At 43.0% G+C, this 24,088-nt stretch overlaps 1 protein-coding gene across 1 annotated transcript; it reads right to left on the minus strand.

Annotated features, from left to right (window-relative positions):
- Window positions 1-6,411: 6,411 nt before the first annotated feature.
- On the minus strand, window positions 6,412-23,359 carry LOC308333033 (ATP-dependent RNA helicase DHX8-like). The gene is made up of 23 exons (XM_080789218.1): window positions 23,230-23,359; window positions 22,033-22,118; window positions 21,840-21,900; window positions 21,292-21,392; window positions 21,001-21,110; window positions 20,314-20,682; window positions 20,051-20,195; window positions 19,077-19,271; window positions 18,403-18,490; window positions 18,208-18,305; window positions 17,873-18,020; window positions 16,482-16,663; window positions 15,839-16,033; window positions 14,678-14,863; window positions 13,548-13,758; window positions 12,916-13,097; window positions 12,105-12,245; window positions 11,304-11,459; window positions 10,045-10,182; window positions 8,890-9,018; window positions 8,466-8,662; window positions 7,750-7,929; window positions 6,412-7,324 (listed from the first exon to the last, which is right to left on the minus strand). The coding sequence occupies exons 1-23, from the start codon at window positions 23,330-23,332 to the stop codon at window positions 7,105-7,107; spliced, it is 3,621 nt and encodes a 1,206-aa protein (XP_080645344.1). The 5' UTR covers window positions 23,333-23,359; the 3' UTR covers window positions 6,412-7,104.
- Window positions 23,360-24,088: the final 729 nt, after the last annotated feature.

Consider the following 24,088-nt stretch of genomic DNA (forward strand, 5'->3'; position numbering starts at 1 on the left):
TTCGTTAGCCTTCAGTTAGTAAAGTTTAAATAACACAGCATCATATTAATCAGATCTTTCTTAGGGCTGTTGAGGTCTTCTTTTGTATGATAGTGTAACAGCCGGGAATCGAACCCTGGTCTCCCACGTGGAAAGCCAACATCTTAACCACTACGACAATTTCAGTTATCCTCATTTCTCATCATTTTGGACCATGGGCTATAGCCCATATCGTACGGCATACTATAGCACGCCGCTTTTCATCGTTTTTGAGGATTTGAAAATAATGAAAATATGAAAAAAACGATGGGTTATAGCCCATGTCTCATTTAACCAGCCTTTTAGAATTTAGATGGACAGTGAAAATGTTCTTCAGGAGACTAGAACCCTGACTAGAACGATATGGGCTATAGCCCATGGTCCAAAATGATGAGAAACGAGGATACGTTTTTTTTTCCAAAATTTCAAAAAACATGGGCTATAACCCATCGTTTTTTTCATATTTTCATTATTTTCAAATCCTCAAAAATGATGAAAAACGGCGCGCTATAGTATGCCGTACGATATGGGCTATAGCCCACGGTCCAAAATGATGAGAAACGAGGCTAACTTTTTTTTTCAAAATTTAAAAAAACATGGGCTATAACCCATCGTTTTTGTCATTTCGTCATTTTTTTCAAATCCTCAAAAATGATGAAAAACGGCGCGCTATAGTATGCCGTACGATATGGGCTATAGCCCACGGTCCAAAATGATGAGAAACGAGGCTAACTTTTTTTTTCAAAATTTCAAAAAACATGGGCTATAACCCATCGTTTTTGTCATTTCGTCATTTTTTTCAAATCCTCAAAAATGATGAAAAACGGCGCGCTATAGTATGCCGTACGATATGGGCTATAGCCCACGGTCCAAAATGATGAGAAACGAGGCTAACTTTTTTTTTCAAAATTTAAAAAAACATGGGCTATAACCCATCGTTTTTTTCATTTCGTCATTTTTTTCAAATCCTCAAAAATGATGAAAAACGGCGCGCTATAGTATGCCGTACGATATGGGCTATAGCCCACGGTCCAAAATGATGAGAAACGAGGCTAACTTTTTTTTTCAAAATTTCAAAAAACATGGGCTATAACCCATCGTTTTTTAAATTTAATTTTTTTTGTCAAATCATCAAAAATGATGAAAAACGGGACGCTATAGTATGCCGTACGATATGGGCTATAGCCCATGGTCCAAAATGATGAGAAACGAGGATAACTCTAATTGTCGTAGTGGTTAAGATGTTGGCTTTCCACGTGGGAGACCAGGGTTCGATTCCCGGCTGTTACACTATCATACAAAAGAAGACCTCAACAGCGCTAAGAAAGATCTGATTAATATGATGCTGTGTTATTTAAACTTTACTAACTGAAGGCTAACGAACAAAAGATCACTTCAAAATTACCAGGAGACTTTGCCTGAGAGTGTCTGACTGATGGTGCAGTGGTCTAATCATCAGGGTTTCAGTACAGACATTCCATGTTCAAGGCCTGTTCCTCCTACAGCTCAATGCTGCAGTAATTTGAACTTTTCAAGGCTAGATTATAAAATAGAAACTCAAAAGCACCCGGAGACATCTGCTGAATGCCCAAAGGTGCCGTGGCGTAATGGTGTGGAGCGCTTGGCCCGATGCCTCTGCTACAGTCAGTTGGCCGGTTCAAGTCCCATGTCATGACATCAAGGTGCTGGAGGACCATCGGGAGTTCCTCCTACAGCTCAATGCTGCAGTAATTGGAACTTTTCAAGGCTAGAATAAAAAATAAAAACTCAAAAGCACCCGGAGACATCTGCTGAATGCCCAAAGGTGCCGTGGCGTAATGGTGTGGAGCGCTTGGCCCGTTGCCTCTGCTACAGTCAGTTGGCCGGTTCAAGTCCCATGTCATGACATCAAGGTGCTGGAGGACCATCGGGAGTTCCTCCTACAGCTCAATGCTGCAGTAATTTGAACTTTTCAAGGCTAGAATAAAAAATAAAAACTCAAAAGCACCCGGAGACATCTGCTGAATGCCCAAAGGTGCCGTGGCGTAATGGTGTGGAGTGCTTAGCCCGTTGCCTCTGCTACAGTCAGTTGGCCGGTTCAAGTCCCATGTCATGACATCAAGGTGCTGGAGGACCATCGGGAGACGGTGCTCTCTCCCCCTGTTTCCTGAAAAGTAGCATTTGGGGGTTATGTTTGAAAGAACCCTGTCCACCTAAAGTTTTACAGATAAGAATTAGGTCAAACTTTTAAAAAGAAATAGCAATGCATTTTGGCCCATCATCTGACAGAATAGTCTGTGACTATATGAATTTGACAATGAAAAACTGCAAATTGCGGAAATTGAAAATTGCGGAAATTGCGGAAATTGCAAATTTGGGAAATTGCAAATTGCAAATTGCGGAAATTGCAAATTGCGGAAATTGCAAATTGCGGAAATTGCGGAAATTGCAAATTGCGGAAATTGGAAATTGCAAATTGCGGAAATTGCAAATTTGGGAAATTGAGGTGGCCCAAAACTTGGTTGGAAAGTCCCTCTTTTATGTCTGGCTTCCAGGCCAGTTGGAAAATGGCACACTGAGAGGTGGTAAGAGTATGTTAAATTGGACATTTTCATGGTAAAAGATTAGCTGGACAGGGTTCTTTCAGACATAAGCCCCAACCGTTACATCTCAGGAAACAGGGGGAGAGAGCACCGTCTCCCGATGGTCCTCCAGCACCTTGATGTCATGACATGGGACTTGAACCGGCCAACTGACTGTAGCAGAGGCAACGGGCCAAGCGCTCCACACCATTACACCACGGCACCTTTGGGCATTCAGCAGATGTCTCCGGGTGCTTTTGAGTTTTTATTTTTTATTCTAGCCTTGAAAAGTTCAAATTACTGCAGCATTGAGCTGTAGGAGGAACTCCCGATGGTCCTCCAGCACCTTGATGTCATGACATGGGACTTGAACCGGCCAACTCACTGTAGCAGAGGCATCGGGCCAAGCGCTCCACACCATTACGCCACGGCACCTTTGGGCATTCAGCAGATGTCTCCGGGTGCTTTTGAGTTTTTATTTTTTATTCTAGCCTTGAAAAGTTCCAATTACTGCAGCATTGAGCTGTAGGAGGAACTCCCGATGGTCCTCCAGCACCTTGATGTCATGACATGGGACTTGAACCGGCCAACTCACTGTAGCAGAGGCATCGGGCCAAGCGCTCCACACCATTACGCCACGGCACCTTTGGGCATTCAGCAGATGTCTCCGGGTGCTTTTGAGTTTTTATTTTTTATTCTAGCCTTGAAAAGTTCAAATTACTGCAGCATTGAGCTGTAGGAGGAAGTCCCGATGGTCCTCCAGCACCTTGATGTCATGACATGGGACTTGAACCGGCCAACTCACTGTAGCAGAGGCATCGGGCCAAGCGCTCCACACCATTACGCCACGGCACCTTTGGGCATTCAGCAGATGTCTCCGGGTGCTTTTGAGTTTTTATTTTTTATTCTAGCCTTGAAAAGTTCCAATTACTGCAGCATTGAGCTGTAGGAGGAACTCCCGATGGTCCTCCAGCACCTTGATGTCATGACATGGGACTTGAACCGGCCAACTGACTGTAGCAGAGGCATCGGGCCAAGCGCTCCACACCATTACGCCACGGCACCTTTGGGCATTCAGCAGATGTCTCCGGGTGCTTTTGAGTTTTTATTTTTTATTCTAGCCTTGAAAGGTTCAAATTACTGCAGCATTGAGCTGTAGGAGGAACAGGCCTTGAACATGGAATGTCTGTACTGAAACCCTGATGATTAGACCACTGCACCATCAGTCAGACACTCTCAGGCAAAGTCTCCTGGTAATTTTGAAGTGATCTTTTGTTCGTTAGCCTTCAGTTAGTAAAGTTTAAATAACACAGCATCATATTAATCAGATCTTTCTTAGGGCTGTTGAGGTCTTCTTTTGTATGATAGTGTAACAGCCGGGAATCGAACCCTGGTCTCCCACGTGGAAAGCCAACATCTTAACCACTACGACAATTTCAGTTATCCTCATTTCTCATCATTTTGGACCATGGGCTATAGCCCATATCGTACGGCATACTATAGCACGCCGCTTTTCATCGTTTTTGAGGATTTGAAAATAATGAAAATATGAAAAAAACGATGGGTTATAGCCCATGTCTCATTTAACCAGCCTTTTAGAATTTAGATGGACAGTGAAAATGTTCTTCAGGAGACTAGAACCCTGACTAGAACGATATGGGCTATAGCCCATGGTCCAAAATGATGAGAAACGAGGATACGTTTTTTTTTCCAAAATTTCAAAAAACATGGGCTATAACCCATCGTTTTTTTCATATTTTCATTATTTTCAAATCCTCAAAAATGATGAAAAACGGCGCGCTATAGTATGCCGTACGATATGGGCTATAGCCCACGGTCCAAAATGATGAGAAACGAGGCAAACTTTTTTTTTCAAAATTTAAAAAAACATGGGCTATAACCCATCGTTTTTGTCATTTCGTCATTTTTTTCAAATCCTCAAAAATGATGAAAAACGGCGCGCTATAGTATGCCGTACGATATGGGCTATAGCCCACGGTCCAAAATGATGAGAAACGAGGCTAACTTTTTTTTTCAAAATTTCAAAAAACATGGGCTATAACCCATCGTTTTTGTCATTTCGTCATTTTTTTCAAATCCTCAAAAATGATGAAAAACCGCGCGCTATAGTATGCCGTACGATATGGGCTATAGCCCACGGTCCAAAATGATGAGAAACGAGGCTAACTTTTTTTTTCAAAATTTCAAAAAACATGGGCTATAACCCATCGTTTTTGTCATTTCGTCATTTTTTTCAAATCCTCAAAAATGATGAAAAACGGCGCGCTATAGTATGCCGTACGATATGGGCTATAGCCCACGGTCCAAAATGATGAGAAACGAGGCTAACTTTTTTTTTCAAAATTTAAAAAAACATGGGCTATAACCCATCGTTTTTGTCATTTCGTCATTTTTTTCAAATCCTCAAAAATGATGAAAAACGGCGCGCTATAGTATGCCGTACGATATGGGCTATAGCCCACGGTCCAAAATGATGAGAAACGAGGCTAACTTTTTTTTTCAAAATTTCAAAAAACATGGGCTATAACCCATCGTTTTTGTCATTTCGTCATTTTTTTCAAATCCTCAAAAATGATGAAAAACGGCGCGCTATAGTATGCCGTACGATATGGGCTATAGCCCACGGTCCAAAATGATGAGAAACGAGGCTAACTTTTTTTTTTCAAAATTTCAAAAAACATGGGCTATAACCCATCGTTTTTTTCATTTCGTCATTTTTTTCAAATCCTCAAAAATGATGAAAAACGGCGCGCTATAGTATGCCGTACGATATGGGCTATAGCCCACGGTCCAAAATGATGAGAAACGAGGCTAACTTTTTTTTTCAAAATTTAAAAAAACATGGGCTATAACCCATCGTTTTTGTCATTTCGTCATTTTTTTCAAATCCTCAAAAATGATGAAAAACGGCGCGCTATAGTATGCCGTACGATATGGGCTATAGCCCACGGTCCAAAATGATGAGAAACGAGGCTAACTTTTTTTTTTCAAAATTTCAAAAAACATGGGCTATAACCCATCGTTTTTGTCATTTCGTCATTTTTTTCAAATCCTCAAAAATGATGAAAAACGGCGCGCTATAGTATTAGACGACTACACCATAATCATTCATTCAGTACTGTTGAAGTGTTCTTTTGTATGTTAGCCTTCAGTTAGTAAAGGGAATTTGAAATACTCCAGCATTGAACTATAGGTATAGGAGGACTGGGATTTGAACAGGGAATATCTGTGCTGAGAGTCTGACCATTAGACCACTATACCATCCCGCAGCAGATGTTACTTAGTAGTCTACACATAGGCTATACCTGTACATACATGCATGTCACAGGTGTGTGACTGGCACCTGCGCATGAGTCCTGCAACATTGACATCGGCGGTCCTAGCTGTGGTACCGTTGTGCAAACCTTGCCTGGAAATCTCTGGAAGAAAGCCTATGGTTCCTCAGTGAAGCGAGGGTGAGGAACCAGTCTTCCTCAGTGAAGCGAGGGTGAGGAACCAGTCTTCTTCCTTTGGACTTAACCAGTCTCACATAACTTGGTCCTAAGTTTAGAAATGGTACCAGGGCTGACACAGAATAATGCTGCGTAACGGAACACCAGCTTCCACCTGCTCCATTGCACTGGCTTTAACCTGAAGGTACAAACGTGGCATCGAATGTCAGGCACTACTCACACGTTTAACTGTGTTGCTCATTCCATGATTGCACAATCCTTAAAAGTTAAAGGTGACAAATCAGTAATCAACGGTAAAACATTATATAAAAATAAAATACTAATTGGAATAATTTGAGGGGAGAAATAATCAACTGAAGTTAAGCTTCTGAACATTGTGGTTTATATATATATATATATATACACACACACACACAGTATAAAACTTTCATCCATAAAGTATAAACATGATTGTGACTTCAAGCAGTTTTCTTCCGTTGTTCAGCTTTACATTCCATTGTGATAATCTGTGGTTATTGTAGAGAGCTTATAGAACAAGCATTCCTAGCATTGATGTGTGCAGACAAAACGGAAGATAATTGGCATCAGGAAAAAAGCATCCGGTATTTAAAAACAGGACAAACGTGATTCTAAGCAAACTAAAAACAAAACAGAATTTAAAAAAAAAGGAAAATGTTTTAGATGCAATAGCAAACGGACTAAGACCTTTACCAGTTGGTGACACAGAACAAATTATATGTAGTCAATAGCAATGTTTGTCTAGGTTTGTGTATTTCTTCCCCGTTTGATGTTTCATAGAGTATACCAACACTAACAACTGGAGTTTGATGTTTCATAGAGTTTACCTACACTTAGATATACAGTTTCAATTAAAGACAGTATCATTCACTTCAACAAAAGGAAATAAATTATGTCATATTTTATGACCTCAAAGATTGTTTAGACAATCAGACAAAGGGTTGAGAATGTTGTCAGCTGGCAGCTCTCAATATGAACCCCACTGTCTGCATGTCCCTTTGGTAAAAAACAACAGAGTTGCAAAAGGCAGTTGATCAGCGTCGCCTGAAGGCGCGGGAGATCCTCCAGGCGTTGGGTTCCTCGTAGCGATTATAGAGAGGCTCCAGTTTCTGCATCTTCTTCTGTCGACTGAGGCGTGTCGGGTCCGCGACTCTGTAGAAGGCCGGGGCGAACTCCACCAGCCAGCGCGGGTCAATGGTGGTCACCTCACGCATGTACTCCTTAGTGGTCAGCACCAGCTCATGGTACACTAGCCTGGGGAACAGGATGTGGAGAGGAATGGGTTGACAATATATTATCATTCACATTTGCATCCATAATGAAAGGGCACAGATGCAAGGTAAAGACAGAAAGGGAGAAAAAACGATTGTGAAAATATAAGAAAATCCAAGAGATTCTAAAATGTCAACCAGACTTTCAAGCAGACGATTAAAAAGGCTACATGGATTATAGAATGTGGTGGAAAGAAAATGGGGGGGGGGGGGGCATCTGAAAACATTTGCTGCCAGGTACACCTTGAGACAATCAGGGTACCACTATCTCAACTTAAGTATCTCATAACTTATGTCAACAGACCCCATGTTCAACTACCGGTAATAACCATATTCGTTTTCATCACATTGCATCTTACAAGAAACGTAACCAAACCCTCCCAGCAGGGAATGAGCGTATAGACTCACCACTCAGGCTGTCGGTTGAAGAGTGTACTAGAAGGGTGGAGGTACACCACCTGCTGGTCTATCAGGGTACGGTAGCCGTCCTGAGGGTGTTTGTGGGCTGCGTTCCTGAAGTAACCGCTGCAGATGGCTTTCTGGACCCGCATGGCAGCTTTCCCACAGGATACCACGTCTAGCTTATGTCTGAGAAAAGGTGAAGACACGTTTGTGTGACTTGCATTCTTCAAGCCACTGTGTAAGGCCTTCTGCTGAGTGCTAATCTGAAGGTAACGGATTGAGCTCTGGGGTTCCACCCAGTATACATGTATTGTCCAATAGAGGGTATGCGCATGCATATAGTGAATGGCAGATCGAGTCATTTTAAAGTCATTTCATGCAATGAAATAGGACTTTTCTGTTTGGATGTATGGGCTGTCAAGGCCAGAACGTAGTTTTTTGCCACTCAGTAGGCATTCACGCATAACTTCCTGGTATGATGATGATGTCACCTCTATTGTCCCAGAGCGCTCATCATGACCATTTGAGCAGCCATCAGCTGGGTGAAGCTGAATTACCCGAAGGATAAATAAAAGGTCTGCTTTTTTGGGGTAGTAATATAATTGAAAAAAAAAAAATAGGTTTTCCTATACTGTATTTATCTATGGTAGGTGGCTCATGGTACCAAACAACAAAAATGCTTACATTTCAATTAAACAAGACACATGTCCGGTGTAGGTTACCTGTCCATGATGCTCATCATCTGTTTACGGATGTCCATGGCTCTCTTTAAGGAGCGTGCCTGGATGAAGTTCTCAAAGCACCAGGGGTTTGCGAACTTGTTGTTTTTCCAGGAGTTGTAGACAGCCAGTAAAGTCAGATGGTCTCCCTCAAGCTGGAAGAACTTGGCTTTCTTCTGGTCCGCCTGGGCTGACTTGTCCTGTAGAAAGAAAACCGCCGTTGTATTTGTTCCACAGCACATTGGAGCGTTAACAACATTGGCCTTTGGTGTTTTTAATCTTGTGCCATGTCATTGATAAGTAAAAACGCCGTCTCAGTTTCAGTAGTAGCTCATTCACAAATTAATCTAGTTAGCATTACTTACAGCTAACACTGGAGGCTAAAGGCAACAGCTAATAGTGTTTTTTTTGTATGATTGTGCATTACCTTGGGTCTGTAGAAGATGTTCTGTACAGACAGCATAGACACGATGGTGAGCATCTCTTCACTACAACTCAGATGGACGGACATGATCAACATCTTACACAGCATTGGCTCCAGAGGGAACTCCGCCATCTGACACACACACACACACACACACACACACACACACACACACACACACACACACACACACACACACACACACACACACAGGGAGAGAGTTAAGCCACTATGAAGTGTATGCACAGGGTGCAGTTGAGAAAGACCTACGGTCATTAATAAACACATGTTGCTGATGTAGTCTACTTTTGGAGAAGATAAGAAAGAGCATCAGGTTGTCCTATTATAGTCGTTCCCTGCTGGGGAAAATTTGTCTCTTTCCGATTTTGACGTTGGTTCAAATCACGTAAAAAGAAAAGTGAGAAAACTGATGGCAACAGTAAAGAAAATAATATTAATAAAAAAAGGAAAAGAAAGAAAATTCAACCATGTTGGTTTATAATCGGATATCTTCAGGTTTTTTCTCCCAGACATTTATTCCAAAATTGTTTAGCCCTACTTAGGGCAATACACGGCTTTAAGTGGCATTTCCAGGAAATGATTAACAACTTGTCTGTGTCACCCAAGTGTGCTGCGCTTCTGACAAGCCTACGGGGTAAATAGATCTAACAAAGCCATATTTGTTGCTGCTTCCATAACATTATTTTCCCCCAGAATAGATTACATTATTTCAGCTGTCATGAACAATCTATGGGACATTTTAGGATGTCCTCTAGTCTATTTAGCTCCGTTTCTGACATCTGCTTCCAAAAGTAGTGAGTCTGACTGCATCTCAGAATTTCACCATTATATACCATGTCTTTGGCATATCCGGTTATATTTTCCTGCGGCGTTTACAAATCAAATATAAACTTGTGTTTAATCCGTGTGGGTTCTTGTTTACTTACTACTAGCGCTCCGAAAGCAGCCGCATCATCATAACTTTCACTTTCAACAACTGTCACGGCAGCTTGGTTACAACCAAAACGGACTTCCTCTTCAAAACAAGAGCCACTTCTAATGATTAGTGAACAATAGTTTTATTTCTAAGTCTACTTACAGGACATAGACAGACTTATTTTGCACACTTGCGACACGGAGGTTCCCAGTATTCCTTACCCGTCTCCCCAGCCTTGTGAGCAGGCCTTCGTCGTCCAGAGCTCCCAGTGTGTACAGCTGCTCCAAGGCTGTGATCAGCGTCTCCATGGGAGGAGCGTCCATGAAGTCAAACGCTACCAGGTCATTAATACCCATGGCCTGGGGAAGAAAGGACAGCCAGTTAATGACCAATGCCATATGGGCGCAACAGTCAAAGATGGAGTGCCATGATTTTTGTCTATAAAAAAAAGCAATCTAAATTTACTGCCAAAAACAACACTGGTATTTTGTGTGTGTGCAGTATTATACATGAGCGTCAATCAGCTGAATGCATGCTCACACCTGTAACTGCCAGGGCCAGGCCTCTGTTATAGTCTAGGTCTGTCCAGGCCAGCTGCAGCATACATACTGCCACAAAGGGCTAACACTGCAGCTACCGCCCACGACCCCACAGGCATATTATATGAAGATGATACCTTTTCTGTTTTGTATGCAAATATGGAGTTGACTTTACCCAACTCGGCTGCGCCTCGGGTCTGCCTACGCCCCCAGCCAGTGTAAAATACCCGGTAACCTGAGACCTCTCATGGCTTATTGCTTAAGTAAGTGGTTAATCGATTTGTTATATACAACAAAATAGCGGAACTCATAGTTCAGTGAAGTTTGTCAGTGCAGAGTGCAGACACAAAGAGGGTTTTCAAAGCCTTATATTTAGTGCAATGACACCAAGAATGGAAAATTTGAATGCAAGATATTGCATAACAAATGTTTCTCATCAAAATATATTGAAGTATGGCAGTATTGAGGTACTCTTCTTACATCATGACAAAAAAACGAACAAAATAAATACCATAGGGAGGCAAAATATGTGAAAATGTGGGTATTATTTAAAACATATTCCCAAAATAAATAAATAATGGACCTGGTAACTTCTCCTTTGGTCAACACATTCATGGGACATGAAAAAACATTGTGGGTGTATGGGACTTTTCTCTATGATGAAATTCACCCGAATTCTATGATGAAATTCACCCGAATTCACCCGAATTTTTACTGCCTGTAAAAAAAAAAAAAAAAACAGCGATGTGGGCAGGGAAACAAACCTACCTTCTATGTCACTGAGCATCATGAAGGTACTGAAAGACCCACCTACCTCAGACATCAGCAACATTATGAAAATTACAAAAATATAATTGCCTGGGTGAAAATCACAGATTGAATTTTGCCAAGATATTGTCACGTCAACCAATCCTACGCAACATGTAGTAGTGTATGTATACCTTGAGAGACAGCACGGTGCTGGCCAGGTTGGTCCTCTGGATCTCAGGCACGTTGGTGGTCAGCATCTCATCCCTGTAGGCTCTCTCAGTGTACAGTCTGTAACACTTCCCTGGGCCTGTTCTACCAGCTCTGCCCGAACGCTGTTTGGCCTGGGCCTGAAAAAAATACAAAAGATGTGTACCATTTTGTCAAACAAAACAAACGGGTCTCCTTGACCCATTAAAAGCGGGAACGCAACCGTGTCATTTTAGATTTTTGCGTTATTTCGGCTATTCAAAAATAGCAAATATTCAAGCTCACTTTGTGTCATGCTGCGAGCTTGTGTGAGAACTACTGATTTAGAAGGCATTTATAGAATCCGCCTCGGGTCTCATTTGGTGATGACTAATATTGACCAAATTTAAGTCTATTCGACAAATTGGAGATGCGTGGTTTAAAAAACACAGCAAGCCCTTAACATTTTGGGCGGGAACCCCTTTTGGTGTTAGCATCATGATATGCTTTAGCTATTGAAAAATAGCAGATCTACAAGCTCATAGCGAGTGGCGCGCTATGAGCTTGTAGGTCTGCTATTTTTGAAGAATCGTGAAAAGTGACATGAAAGTGTTTGAGAACGTCTGACATAGAAAAACATAGCGTTTTCAAGAAAACAGTCAGCATTTAGAATTTAAGAAAACAGTCAGGATTTAGAAGACATTTGCCGAATCATTCCCAGGTCAAAATGGGTTAGGGAAGATAACAGTCAAGTAACTCGACTCATGAAGTTAAACATTCCGTTAAACTTAAACCAACTAGCCTACCTGTGATATAGGAGTCACCACCAGTTGGTCAATGCCAGACTTGGAATTATACACGATCTGCTTGACAAAGCCAGGGTCCACCACGTAATAGATCCCAGCGATGGTCAGCGAGGTCTCGGCGATGTTGGTAGCAATGATGACCTACATGAGATGGAAGGACATTGGCGAATGACATGAGTGGAATCTATTAGAAAGGTATGATAATCAGGGTGTGCACTGGTTTTGTACAGTAATAATTGATTTATATGTCAGCAGGTCTTGATATATAATATATGGTAAGATATAATAGCCGACTCCATGTAATAAAATTAAGTCAGCTTTCATTTACCAAAAAAGTAATATATTATATAAGACCCATCTGAAGCGAGTGGTGCTGCACTGTACAAGCCCTCCTCCCTGGAATCTATCTTTAACCCCTTTTGGTGTTTTAAGCATTACGTTATACTGTAGCTATTGAAAAATAGCAGATCTACAAGCTCATAGCGCGGCACCGAGTTCCGCGCTACGAGCTTGTAGGTCTGCTATTTTTTTTTTTAATCGTGAAAATGTGGCGCAAATCTTTGAATATATATTCTTTCACGTTTTTAACTCAAATCTTTGCTTCTGGGGAAGTCCCTGGAACAACATATTTTCAGATGGGGGGTCGGCGGCCAATTACATTTTGGGGGTCCTTGACATGAAAATCTTTGAGAAGAAGCATATATCGGTGCATTTCAGAAAACTGTCAGGATTTAGAAGACATTTTGTAGAATCGTCTTCAAGTCGAAATGGTTTTAAATGATAGCCATCCATAGCACCTGACCGTCCGTACCTTTCTGCTGCCTATGGGAGCAGGGTCAAAGATCCTGGTCTGCATCTCGCTGGGCAGGGCGGAGTAGACGGGCAGGATGATGAGTTCAGGAACATCAGGTCCCAGTGACTTCATCCGTTCATACAGGATCTCACAGGCCGTGTCGATCTCCTCCTGACCAGTCAGAAACACCAGAACATCACCTGGACACCGGAGAGACAGAGGGAAGGAGGTTTGACTACTACAGCTTACCTTTTGTCACATTTTTAGTACCTATAGTGTCCTAGTGGGCCTTTTGGGAGTTTGGTATACTGATCCACACCGATTCACTCTGTTCACTTTGATTTTTCTCACTTCGCTTCTCAGTCTGGCCATGGTCCTACTTGACTCATATTCCCCAAACGTCGCCAATTACATAGGCAAGTCAGGAAGTGACTCCAATTTTACATTGGAAGCCATTGGTCCCGACAAATGTCTGAATTGTCTGATCCTGCATCACAAAATATAGGATTTCCAAATCTTATTAGATCAGATAAGGATGAAATGTTTTGAAATCGTGGGCCCTCTTTGGATCTATACTATACTAATCGGCCACCTCCTCTTCGCCGAATCACTTCGCTATGAATAGCTAATCTACAAGCTCACAATGGTACCTGGAGGTTCAGTCAGGTGGATCTGCATGACTGTGATGAGGCCGGCGTCCAGATAATCAGTCTCTGGTTCTTTGCAGTAGAGGACCTCCACCGGGTACGTCCTTCCAGGGATGGTGAAGATGGGCGCCTCGCAGAAGTACTGGGAGAACTTGACGGCGTCCAGCGTGGCTGAAGACACAATGAGCTTCAGGTCCTTACGTTTCTGTATAGTCTAAGAGAGGGATTTACATTTGACTTCAGAATGGACTAGTTAAAACCGAGTAGCACACTCCGAGAACGATTCCACACTTCGAGGGCTGGATGGAGACCTTTGTTACTCTGCACTCTGGTTACACCATTCTTTTGAACAGGCAATTCATTTGTATTTTTCAGTTTTCATTTTACAATTAGTTGTATGGAAGGGACTAGTGGACAAGAGATAAGACATTTTACAATTAGTTGTATGGAAGGGACTAGTGGACAAGAGATAAGACATTTTACAATTAGTTGTATGGAAGGGACTAGTGGACAAGAGATAAGACATTTTACAATTAGTTGTATGGAAGGGACTAGTGGACAAGAGATAAGACATTTTACAATTAGTTGCATGCTGAAAATAGACGATCTACATACAAGCTCACAACGCGCCGCGACACGTTGTGGGCTTGTAGCTCGTCCATTTTGCCAGAATACATTTTGTTTGACTAAATCAACTAAAACAAGACCAACACTAAAACATTCCAGGTGACTAAAATGTGACTAGAACTAAGTGAAAACTATTCAAGAAACTATGACTAAAATCTAAATTTGCTGCCAAAAACAACACTGGTATTTTGTGTGTGTGCAGTATTATACATGAGCGTCAATCAGCTGGATGCATGCTCACACCTGTAACTGCCAGGGCCAGGCCTCTGTTATAGTCTAGGTCGGTCCAGGCCAGCTGCAGCATACATACTGCCACAAAGGGCTAACACTGCAGCTACCGCCCACGACCCCACAGGCCTTTTATATGAAGATTATACCTTCTGACCGATCCGTGCAATGGGCATCTACAACTAAATGTCACTGGAAAAGCATTAGGAACATTATTATGCTTTCCTCGAACATGTCCAGTACAGTTGGAGACTATTAATATGTATCAGGCAGCTTACCTTCTTGAGCAGTCCAAACAGCACGTCGGTGTGGATGGTTCTCTCGTGGGCCTCGTCCAGCATGATGAGAGAGTACTGCGTCATGTCGGGGTCCAAGAGACACTCTCTCTGCAGCATGCCGTGGGTCATGTACTTGATCTTCGTCTCCGTGCTCGTGCAGTCCTCAAAACGAATGGTGTAGCCCACCTCAAAAGAAAAATAGGAATGCAGTAGTTAATAGAAGTGACATTTTTATTTTTCTTCCATTTTGGTTTTATACGGTAGCAGAAATAGACGGTGACGTCTGATAGGGCTGCAACTTTCAACCCATTGTCCGTATTCGGGGCATTCGTCCGTCAGCCGACATGCTTCTTTTGTTTAAAGCGGGACATTTGGTATATACACATTCGTTTTGCACAGAATACACTCCTTGGGCTAAAAGCAGCCATAGCCACTTGCCCAAAATGTACTGATTTCATCACATTTGTCATGATGTCTATGCAAAAGTGTATTTTGTGCAAAACGAACGCTTGGAATGGATTCAGAATAATGAAAACGTCATTTTTGTGTGTGCGCAGTATTATACATGAGCGTCAATCAGCTGGATGCATGCTCACACCTGTAACTGCCAGGGCCAGGCCTCTGTTATAGTCTAGGTCTGTCCAGGCCAGCTGCAGCGTACATACTGCCACAAAGGGCTAACACTGCAGCTACCACCCACGACCCCACAGGCCTTTTATATGAAGATTATACCTTCTGACCGATCCAAAATGAAAAAAATGAAAGCTAAATGAAAGTTTGACATTTTTGCCTGCCATAGGATGTTAATGGTAGGGTCACAAGAAACCCCTATAAAAAATATTGCCCGATACTTTCAGCCGGTCAGCAAGTGGATTCATGAATGTATGCATATAGACAATATTTTAGACCAATAAAAAAAAAAGACTACGCGGTATATACCAAATTTCCCACCCGTCCACCTCGGCTGCCGGACTACATCTTCAAATGATATTTACTTTAAGTTAAATTCCCTGGTTGGTTCCACTCCAAAGTGGTACTGACAGACACTGCTGTCAGTATCACAATGCTTAAACTGAGAGAGGCAACAAAAATAAATGGCCAGCTATAAAAACTAAAAGGCTCCTCTCATCTGGTGGGAGGTCCACTGGGAGGTCCACTCACCTCCTGTCCCAGACAGCAGCCGTACTCCTCAGAGACCCTCTTGGCCACAGACATGGCGGCCACACGGCGGGGCTGAGTGCAGCCTATCTTGCCCCTGCATACGTAGCCGGCCTCAGCCAGGTACTGGGTGATCTGGGTGGTCTTGCCGGAGCCCGTCTCTCCCACTACTATCAAGATTTGGTTATCGTGGACCGCCTGTAAAAGAGACAAAGTGTGTATTTATTAACACCTGTTAACATTTATGATATGGCCGGAGGTCTCCATCAAGTGAGCAAAGACAACAGGTAGAAATATGTTGATAGAATAAATGTGGCTGGGTGTTCTACTACAGCGATTCTAAACCTTTTTTTAATTTTATGCATTATTATTAGGCCACAGACCGCGTTTCGAGTGAACAAAATGGAGCCAAAGGGTTCATTAAGCTCCATTCATATGGTATACTTTCGTAGGTAAGGGTCCATTTGGTTCCCATCTATTGATAATTTAGCTGGGGACCCCCTGGAACCCCCTCAAGGACTGGGGCTACGGACCAACGACCTTTGCTCATTCAAGATTTCCCTCCCCGTCTCTCTCACACACACATTCTATCAGTCTTTCTGGTAAGGTTTTCATGCTATTAGAACATCATTTAAAAAAAAAACACCTGTATAAGCTGATCTTTGAGTTTGAAGATGGGCAGACTCTCTCTCTGCTCCAAGATGGTCATTTCAGTTTTCTTGCCGTAGGACGCCGTGTTTCCGCCAAACGCATATTTTTTCCACTCCGGAAGATCAAGGGGCATTGCCCCGATCCCCCTCATGTTGGCTGCAATCTGCCTTCCTTCATCTGCATGGGGGAGAGAGAGCGAGGCACAATAAATGTGAAGCAAACATGTCATCAGCTCAGTGACCTTTGTGGTTAGAGTGTCCACACCGAGACTGAAAGATCGGTGTTCAATATCCGGTGAAGTCATACCAAAGCCTATACAATTACAAATTATACCCCAAATTGGTGCTCTGCTTGGCACTCATCATCAAGAGTTGGTTTAGGGGTAAGTCTGACATTCTAGCAATAATGTCCAGGTGCCAGACATCAAGCTGATGCATGCTACAGAAACAGGAGATCGGCTCCTGACCCATCAGCCACATGGCTTGATTCCCAAGTCTACATACTTACTTAAACCTGTCACCATCTCTCCCTCGCACACTCCATCAGTGCTTTCTCACCAAGACCAGAATGCTGCATTCACCGTGAAGTCAGAAACCAATAAAACATTTAAGTTATTTGTCTGTGACCCAGTAAGAAGTGGCTCAGACAGTAGAGCGGCTGTCTGGGAATCGTATGGTCGCTGGTTTGATCCAAAATTAAATATCCCTGAGCAAGACAGTCACTCAGCGTGAGCCACAGTTGGGTCAATGCAGAGAAGTGGATTTCCCCCCCTGGGTATCACCACAAATTCCCCATTTTATTTTTGAATTAGAGCCAATGCAACCTTCCGGCAGGATCCTTCCACCCACGCCACCCCCCCACAAACTACTGTTTTTGTTTAACCAAGACGAACAGCCCTGATAATTAACTTCCAAACAGGCTGCCTTTTGTATTAAACTATGAGTCAGAGCCAGTGTGCCAGGGCTGGAAGGAACCGGTTCAACCTCCGCCCCCCCGCCCCCTCTCTTCCCCCCCCCCCCCCCCCCTCTCTCTCTCGTATAATCTCCTATTCTGCCTCAGGCTATGGAAGACGCAGACATGCAGCACATTATGTCTCCGCAAGCTGCTCTAAAAGTCATCCTGAAGGCAGATAATCATCTCCAGCCATTGCATGGTAATCCAGGGGAGAGCTACTGAAAAGCTTGGAGGAGCACTGGCTCCACGGGATGGATGGATGGATGCTGGGAGTGATGGGAGACTTTTCTTTGCCATTAATTGGCCGAAAATAGCTGATTACAAGCTCAAAGCACGTCACATTGTGAGCTTGTAGATGGGCTAGCATTTTCACGAAATGTTCGCCCCCAGAAGACGGATGCTAAGGGTACGAGTGGATAATGATCAACTTACAGTCTGGCATGGGGTCTATCCAGTTTTTGTTGAGGCCCGTGGGAATGGAGTCCATTTCTGCCTCGCGAGCCGCCTGCTTCAGCTCTCTCCTCTCCTTAGACAGGGCGCCCTGCATCATGGCCGCCTGGGACATCGAGCCGTCTGGATTCTAACACACAATGACATGATGAAAAGGAGAGGAATGTGTGCTCAAACTGAAAAGATATGGAAGGTTGTTCAGTGGCAGATCATATGGCTCTCTCATATTGAGGTCATAGTAAAGTCAATATTTAGCCATTTGTCAAAATGTAAAACACAAAAGAACCCATCGTTAGTTGGACTGATGATCAACATACCTTGACTATTTTGACAGGACTCAAGTTCATGGTGAATTTGGTCTGTCCTCTGAGGAACGGTGGCTCCTCTTCAACGAGGTCAACCTCCAGGTCTTGATCTGTTGGACAAGGTCATTAGAAATGAGACATCACCTTCCATTCTTTATAATGCAATACAATCTAATAAGACAAAACAAAAAAAAACACCCCGTGTACCTTCATCATCATCTATGTTAGGGAGGATCCCCGTCTCCTCGTCAAAGTCAGGGAACTCTTCTTTAGGCAGAACGTTGGCTGAAATCATCTGAGTGGGGTGGCACAGTAAATATTAACCATTTAGACCGAAGGGCAATTTTGAAAAGGCCTTCAAAAATGAAGCCAGCTTCATGATGAAAGACACCCTAAAATCTTTCCGGGAGGGGGTGGTATACGAGGCTAAAAACCTTTCTGAGAAACTTCAATGGTCAAGAGGTGCACGCTCATCCAATTGCAACGGGTGGAGGATCCAAAAGATGACTAAGAAAGGAGAGAGGAGATACCTGACGAAGGCCAGTGAGGCCAAAACGTTGTATTTTTTGTCTGTGCTAATAATACATTTCTTTGGAAGCTTTTAAAAACGGTGTGCGAGTCTCCTTTCTCCTTTCCCTTTCTGAGAAACTTCAAAGAATTGAATCCGGAAAAAGACTACAAAACTACAAGGAGACGGTCATGAACGCATTCCCGGCTACAGAGATAAAGTAACGCTTAAGGGCAAAGTTTAGACCCGTTTAGACGGTACAAGTTGATGATGGATTAAAAAGAAAAGGGCTCACCACGGATAATATTCGAATGAAACCTAAATATCCATGGATTCGCGCTGCATCTCGGTGCGCTCAGTGGATTATTATTACCTGCTTGATCTCCCACTTCTCCAGGTCGGTGATCTTGGAGAGCCTCTTGCGCTCCGTGGGGTTCTCCTCCAGCTCCAGCAGGCTGGGTTCCACCGGCCGGTCGGGGTTCCTCATGGATCCGTCACCGATCCCAAAGACGGCCTGGTTCCTCCTCCGGTTGGGGTTCAAGTCCTCCCCCGACTCCTGGTCCACGTCCTGACAGTGGAGACAGAAACACTCTTATGCCGACATGCACAGTATCTGGAATATACTGCGCTTATGAACTTGTTTTTGGCATATGCCGTTTATATAATGACCCGACATAAGCACCTTTCAAATGCAAGAAAAAAAGATTGATCCACTGGTAATGATCGTTGTTGTCAGCAGTGGCACTGGTGACCTCCACAAAGGCCAACGGCAAGGAGGAGATTATTACTGTCTGGGGCTAATCTAGCAAACCACAGTGCCAAATATCCTGTGCATTCTACCAGTAGAATGCACAGGAAGTACCTCCATGCATTTTCTCCCCACAATTTGATATAATAAGTGAATGGCGGCAGGTTGGGGGTGAAACTATGCCCAGATATGGAGTCATGTCATAGTGACTGGTGCCAGACTGGACACCCAGTGTGGCGAAGATACAGTATGTGCTCCACTGAGCACATTAATCTCTCTAGTTACTATTATTATATTCCAGGCAACTGGCTAACTTTGATATCACCACTGGATGATACGACAGAACTGACTTAGGGGTTGCTGGAGTGCTCAGGCACCCTTGGCCATTTCAAAGCGCCCATGACGTCCATTTGCGTTAAACCGGTTTGGCCGGGGACTCGGGAGTGGGGGGGGGCTTGTAGTGAAAGATGAAAGATGAAAAATAGACCACTCACTTCATAGCAGTCTTTATTGTTTTACATCAAGACTGCAATAAATTGCGTCTTGTCTTCCATTATGCATTTAGACACTACGGCATAATTAACACCTTACATTCTTACCTTCATGCTGAGACTGGCTTTGGTCCCCGTGAACGACAGCACCTTGACCATGACCTTCTGACTTTTCGTGACAACATCAGCCACGTTAGCTATTCGTCCCTCTTTGCGAAGTTCAGAGATGTGCACCAAACCTTCCCAGCGTTTTCTGGAAGATATCAGCACAATTAACTCAATATAAACCAACGCTGTGGTCAAAGTCACATCTTGAACGATTTGGAACCATACAAATCTTGTATTGCATCTGGTATTAGACTCTGACTGACCTGAGTCCCTCCAGCTGGACGAAGCAGCCAAACTGCATGATGCTGCTGACCTTGCCGTTGTAGATGTCCCCCACCACCGGCTCGTCCGGCGGTGGCTTCTCTACGTGTCTGTCCTTCCAGTTGTGTCTGTTGTTCCAGCGGTACGCGGGGTCGCTCTCCTCCTCGGTTCTGTCCTTGGGTTTGTCTCCGTCCTCGTCTCTGCGCGGACTCGGTGTGCGGTCGGTCCAGCGGTTCCTCTTCCTCCTGCGTTTGTTGTGGCTGGTGTCTCCGTCTCGCTCTCGCGACCTGGACCGCGAGCGGGACCGGTGCTGGTGCCGGCCGCCACCCCCGTCGCTCTCCCAACTTCTGTCCTCCTGCTCCCTGCCTAACCTGAGGGCCGGAAGATATGATATATGATATGGTACTTTATTGTCAGCTCGCAATGAAATTTGTCTTGCTACGATACGGCCATGGTCGTATTCCGTCCAGTGATACAATTATTGTGTAACATGGTTTCTAAAAATGTCAGAACTGGGTTTTTTATTAGTTCGGACTCTGCTGTGTACAATTCACTTCTAATCGTTCACAGTCACAATATCCAGTCAGTAAAATGTCAACTAAACAGGACTCCACAAAACACGTTTTAATTTCATGGTTTCAATCCTTTGAAATGGTGGAGCCATCGTTTTAGCCGTCTTTTGTGTTCACCTGTTGTCAGAGCTTGTACCACTGACGCTGGGCATGAACATCTCCAACTCTTTCATGACGGCCTCTGCAACCATCTGATCGTTTTGATTTGGAAGATCCTTGGAGGAAATCTAGCAGAGATAGAGGAAGTGTTTAGAAAATAATACTTATCACAGCATCTCTTACTAAAATCTACAGGTCAATCACTGATTCTTATCATTATAAAAGAGTTGTGATACTAATCCTGACGGGCCAATCATAATTGATTAGTAATTGATTAGAACAGTCATTCCTTGTCTTATTGGACCCCACCTGCATCAGTGATGCTCGCCACAGAGGATCGTCTGGCACGCATAAACCAGGAAATGTTTCTCTCAGCTTGTCCTTCTCAGTCTTTGGTTTCGGCGGAGGTGCTGTCACACACACCACCAGAAAGGACATTCATTGAATAGTGATAAATAAACAGCCGTTTTGATATTATACAGTAAAATCCAACATGTATATTTGTTTAGTGTAACTCTAGACTCAGTACACAAATGTAGTCTGTAGAATGTTGGCTCATACAATGTTCAAAATGAAAACAACGAAAGCACTGAGAATGAGAATAAACTACAGCAGATGTCCACCTCCTCCTACTTTTACAGTCACAAAAATCTGTCCCGCTGTAAATCAAATTAGTCGAAGCATATAATATCTTGCTGCTTAACAGAAATTGAAATGTTCATATTAATTTATATTTGAAATTATATTTTTGTGAAGGGAAATAACAACCCTCATTCGCAGCTTTCAGGAGGCGTATAGTTACAGACTCTATGTAGATAGCATTGAAAGAGGTTCGACACAATAACATGTTGCCATACCTTTACTTGTAGATGGTCGCATGGTTTGGATAAGTCTGAGCAAATTGCCAATAAGGGTATCCTGTAACAGGAAACATGGAATGAGTAAAAAAGCGCATGCACGCGCACGCGCACACACACACACACACACACACACACACACACACACACACACACACACACACACACACACACACAGATGTTGCATACTTACTGTAAAGTCTGCTCCATTTTCCAACAGAATGGCTTTGAATGTGTCGAATGTCTCGTGTTTTTCGGCAAGGTTAATGACGAATTCAGCTGCAAAGGAAGCCGTGTTGATTGAATTATATGTGATTGATAACACAATGTAGATTCTATGTTTAACGCTATTCTAATCACGATGTTTGGTGCCAGACAGAAACTCAAATCCAAAAACGGTTTGTGATGGCACTCCCCTGAATAAAAATAAAAATGTTCCGAATTGTCTAATCTCATATAGATAGACCATAACCATAAGATTAACTTTGGAATCAATGGTCTGTATCAATCTAGATATTGCTTTACACTCAGACTGTAAATCAGACAGTGTGGGTTCCAACCCACAAGAAGTTAAAACAGCATGTATAATAGACTGGAGATTTGTCCTTGGATGTCATTTTTCTCACCCATCACTGTACAATATGACTCTTCAAGTTCCATATTGTTAAACAGACATAAGCACTGGCTTCAACATATCTAAATCGTATACATTTGAATCATCCTCCTTACTTGCTGCAAGTAAAAGGCACTAGACTAGATATTGTTGCAAGTAACTTGCAACACCATCTACTTTTACTACTAATCATCGTGTCAGAGACTCAGTCAGACACAGAGCTTTATTTTTCTGCCCTTCCAGTCATTTAAGAAATTGGTAATCAAGCCTTAATCAAGTTTAGTTTAGCTTTTCTGTATTTAGCCTAAGATTTAGACTCTCGTAGATGTATTTATCGATTTTGACATTTTCAAACTTGAAATGTAGTACCTGAGGCTGATGGTAACTACCATTGGCTGTTGTGTTTAAGGTTTTTACTGGTACGTCGTAGTTTGTTGTTTTGTAATCGTTTGTCTACCGTGTATGCTATGGTGGCATAAATGTTTTCTCTCGCTCGCTCTTGTATTCAGTGATTGATGTGCGATTTGTATCTAGATTGGAACCCCTCGAAAAGGAGATGGTGCATCGATCTCAAGGAGTTTGTCCTAATAAAAACATTTGATCAAACTCACATTAGATAAACCTGCATCTTATGGCTAACTAGCATAGGTTGAATGCATGCTAGCCCCAGAATGAGCGTAGGGACTGAGTGAACGTATCGGGGCTAAATGCATGCTAGTTACTAGCAGTTAGCTTGCTCGGATAAATAACAAAACGAAATAAAACGACAAAACGTACCAAGGTCCTTCTCGCTTATTCCCAGGTGATTCTCCAGTTCGGTACACACCTTGGACACCAAGGACAGATATTCAAGACGCTTTATTTCTTCTAAGGCAGCCATTATTTTGTTTACTTTACTAGTTTTGGTTCCAACCTTCCAACCCGGAAGTTGTTCTCATTCGCTTTGTCGAAGTGCTGCTGCCCTCTACCTGCGGGCGGACTTGTTAAACGTTAGGAATCGGATTATGTAGTAGTGAGAATGTAATTCTAGTGATTCTGAACTCAATAGGAAGAACTTTTTGCTTTTGAGAGATCAAGGTTTAAGTAAAATCTTATCTACCAATGGGGAGGTCAGCTGCATGGATGTATGCAGTGGTGGAAAGTAGCTCTGATTCATAGCTCTAATGCGTTTCATTTATTTAGACTCAGAGCTATGTTACTCTCAACTTCCGCCGCTCGCATGAATGCAGACCAGCCTCTTCTCTTTAGCGTAAATAAAAAAAACGCTTTTGCTACTCACCAAAACAAATGCGAGTTGTGTAATTAGAAAGCCTACTTTCCTTAGTGGGCGCACTCTGAGCCCCCCACCACACGTATAAACTGTACTTTGGCCAGAAAGGGATTTTTTTTCACCGGAGGAAAAATATTCTCTATGGGGCAATTCTCTGGGCAATATCGGTAGAGGGCGCAGCGGAGTAACTAAAAGTTAAAAAAAATCGGTGGAAACAAAATCGCCTTTTAGCCAAAAAGTACAGTTTATACGTGTGGTGGGGGGGCTCAGAGTGCGTCCACAAAGGAAAGTAGGCTTTCTAATGACACAACTCGCCTTTGTTTTGGTGAGTAGCAAAAGCGTTTTTTTTATTTACGCTAAAGAGAA

This window comes from Protomyctophum bolini (assembly GCF_963924005.1).
Source record: "Protomyctophum bolini genome assembly, chromosome: 18".
NCBI classification, from domain to species: Eukaryota; Metazoa; Chordata; class Actinopteri; order Myctophiformes; family Myctophidae; genus Protomyctophum; species Protomyctophum bolini.

What these genes read in the sequence shown, in the direction of transcription:
- LOC308333033 (XM_080789218.1), bottom strand. Translation starts at nt 23,332, where the DNA reads ATGGCTGCCTTAGAAGAAATAAAGCGTCTTGAATATCTGTCCTTGGTG. An exon ending in GTCCTGTCAAAATAGTCAAG is followed by an intron (nt 18,021 to 18,207) that starts GTATGTTGATCA and finishes ATTGTGTGTTAG; the next exon opens with AATCCAGACGGCTCGATGTC. An exon ending in ACATCTTCTACAGACCCAAG is followed by an intron (nt 8,663 to 8,889) that starts GTAATGCACAAT and finishes TTCTTTCTACAG; the next exon opens with GACAAGTCAGCCCAGGCGGA.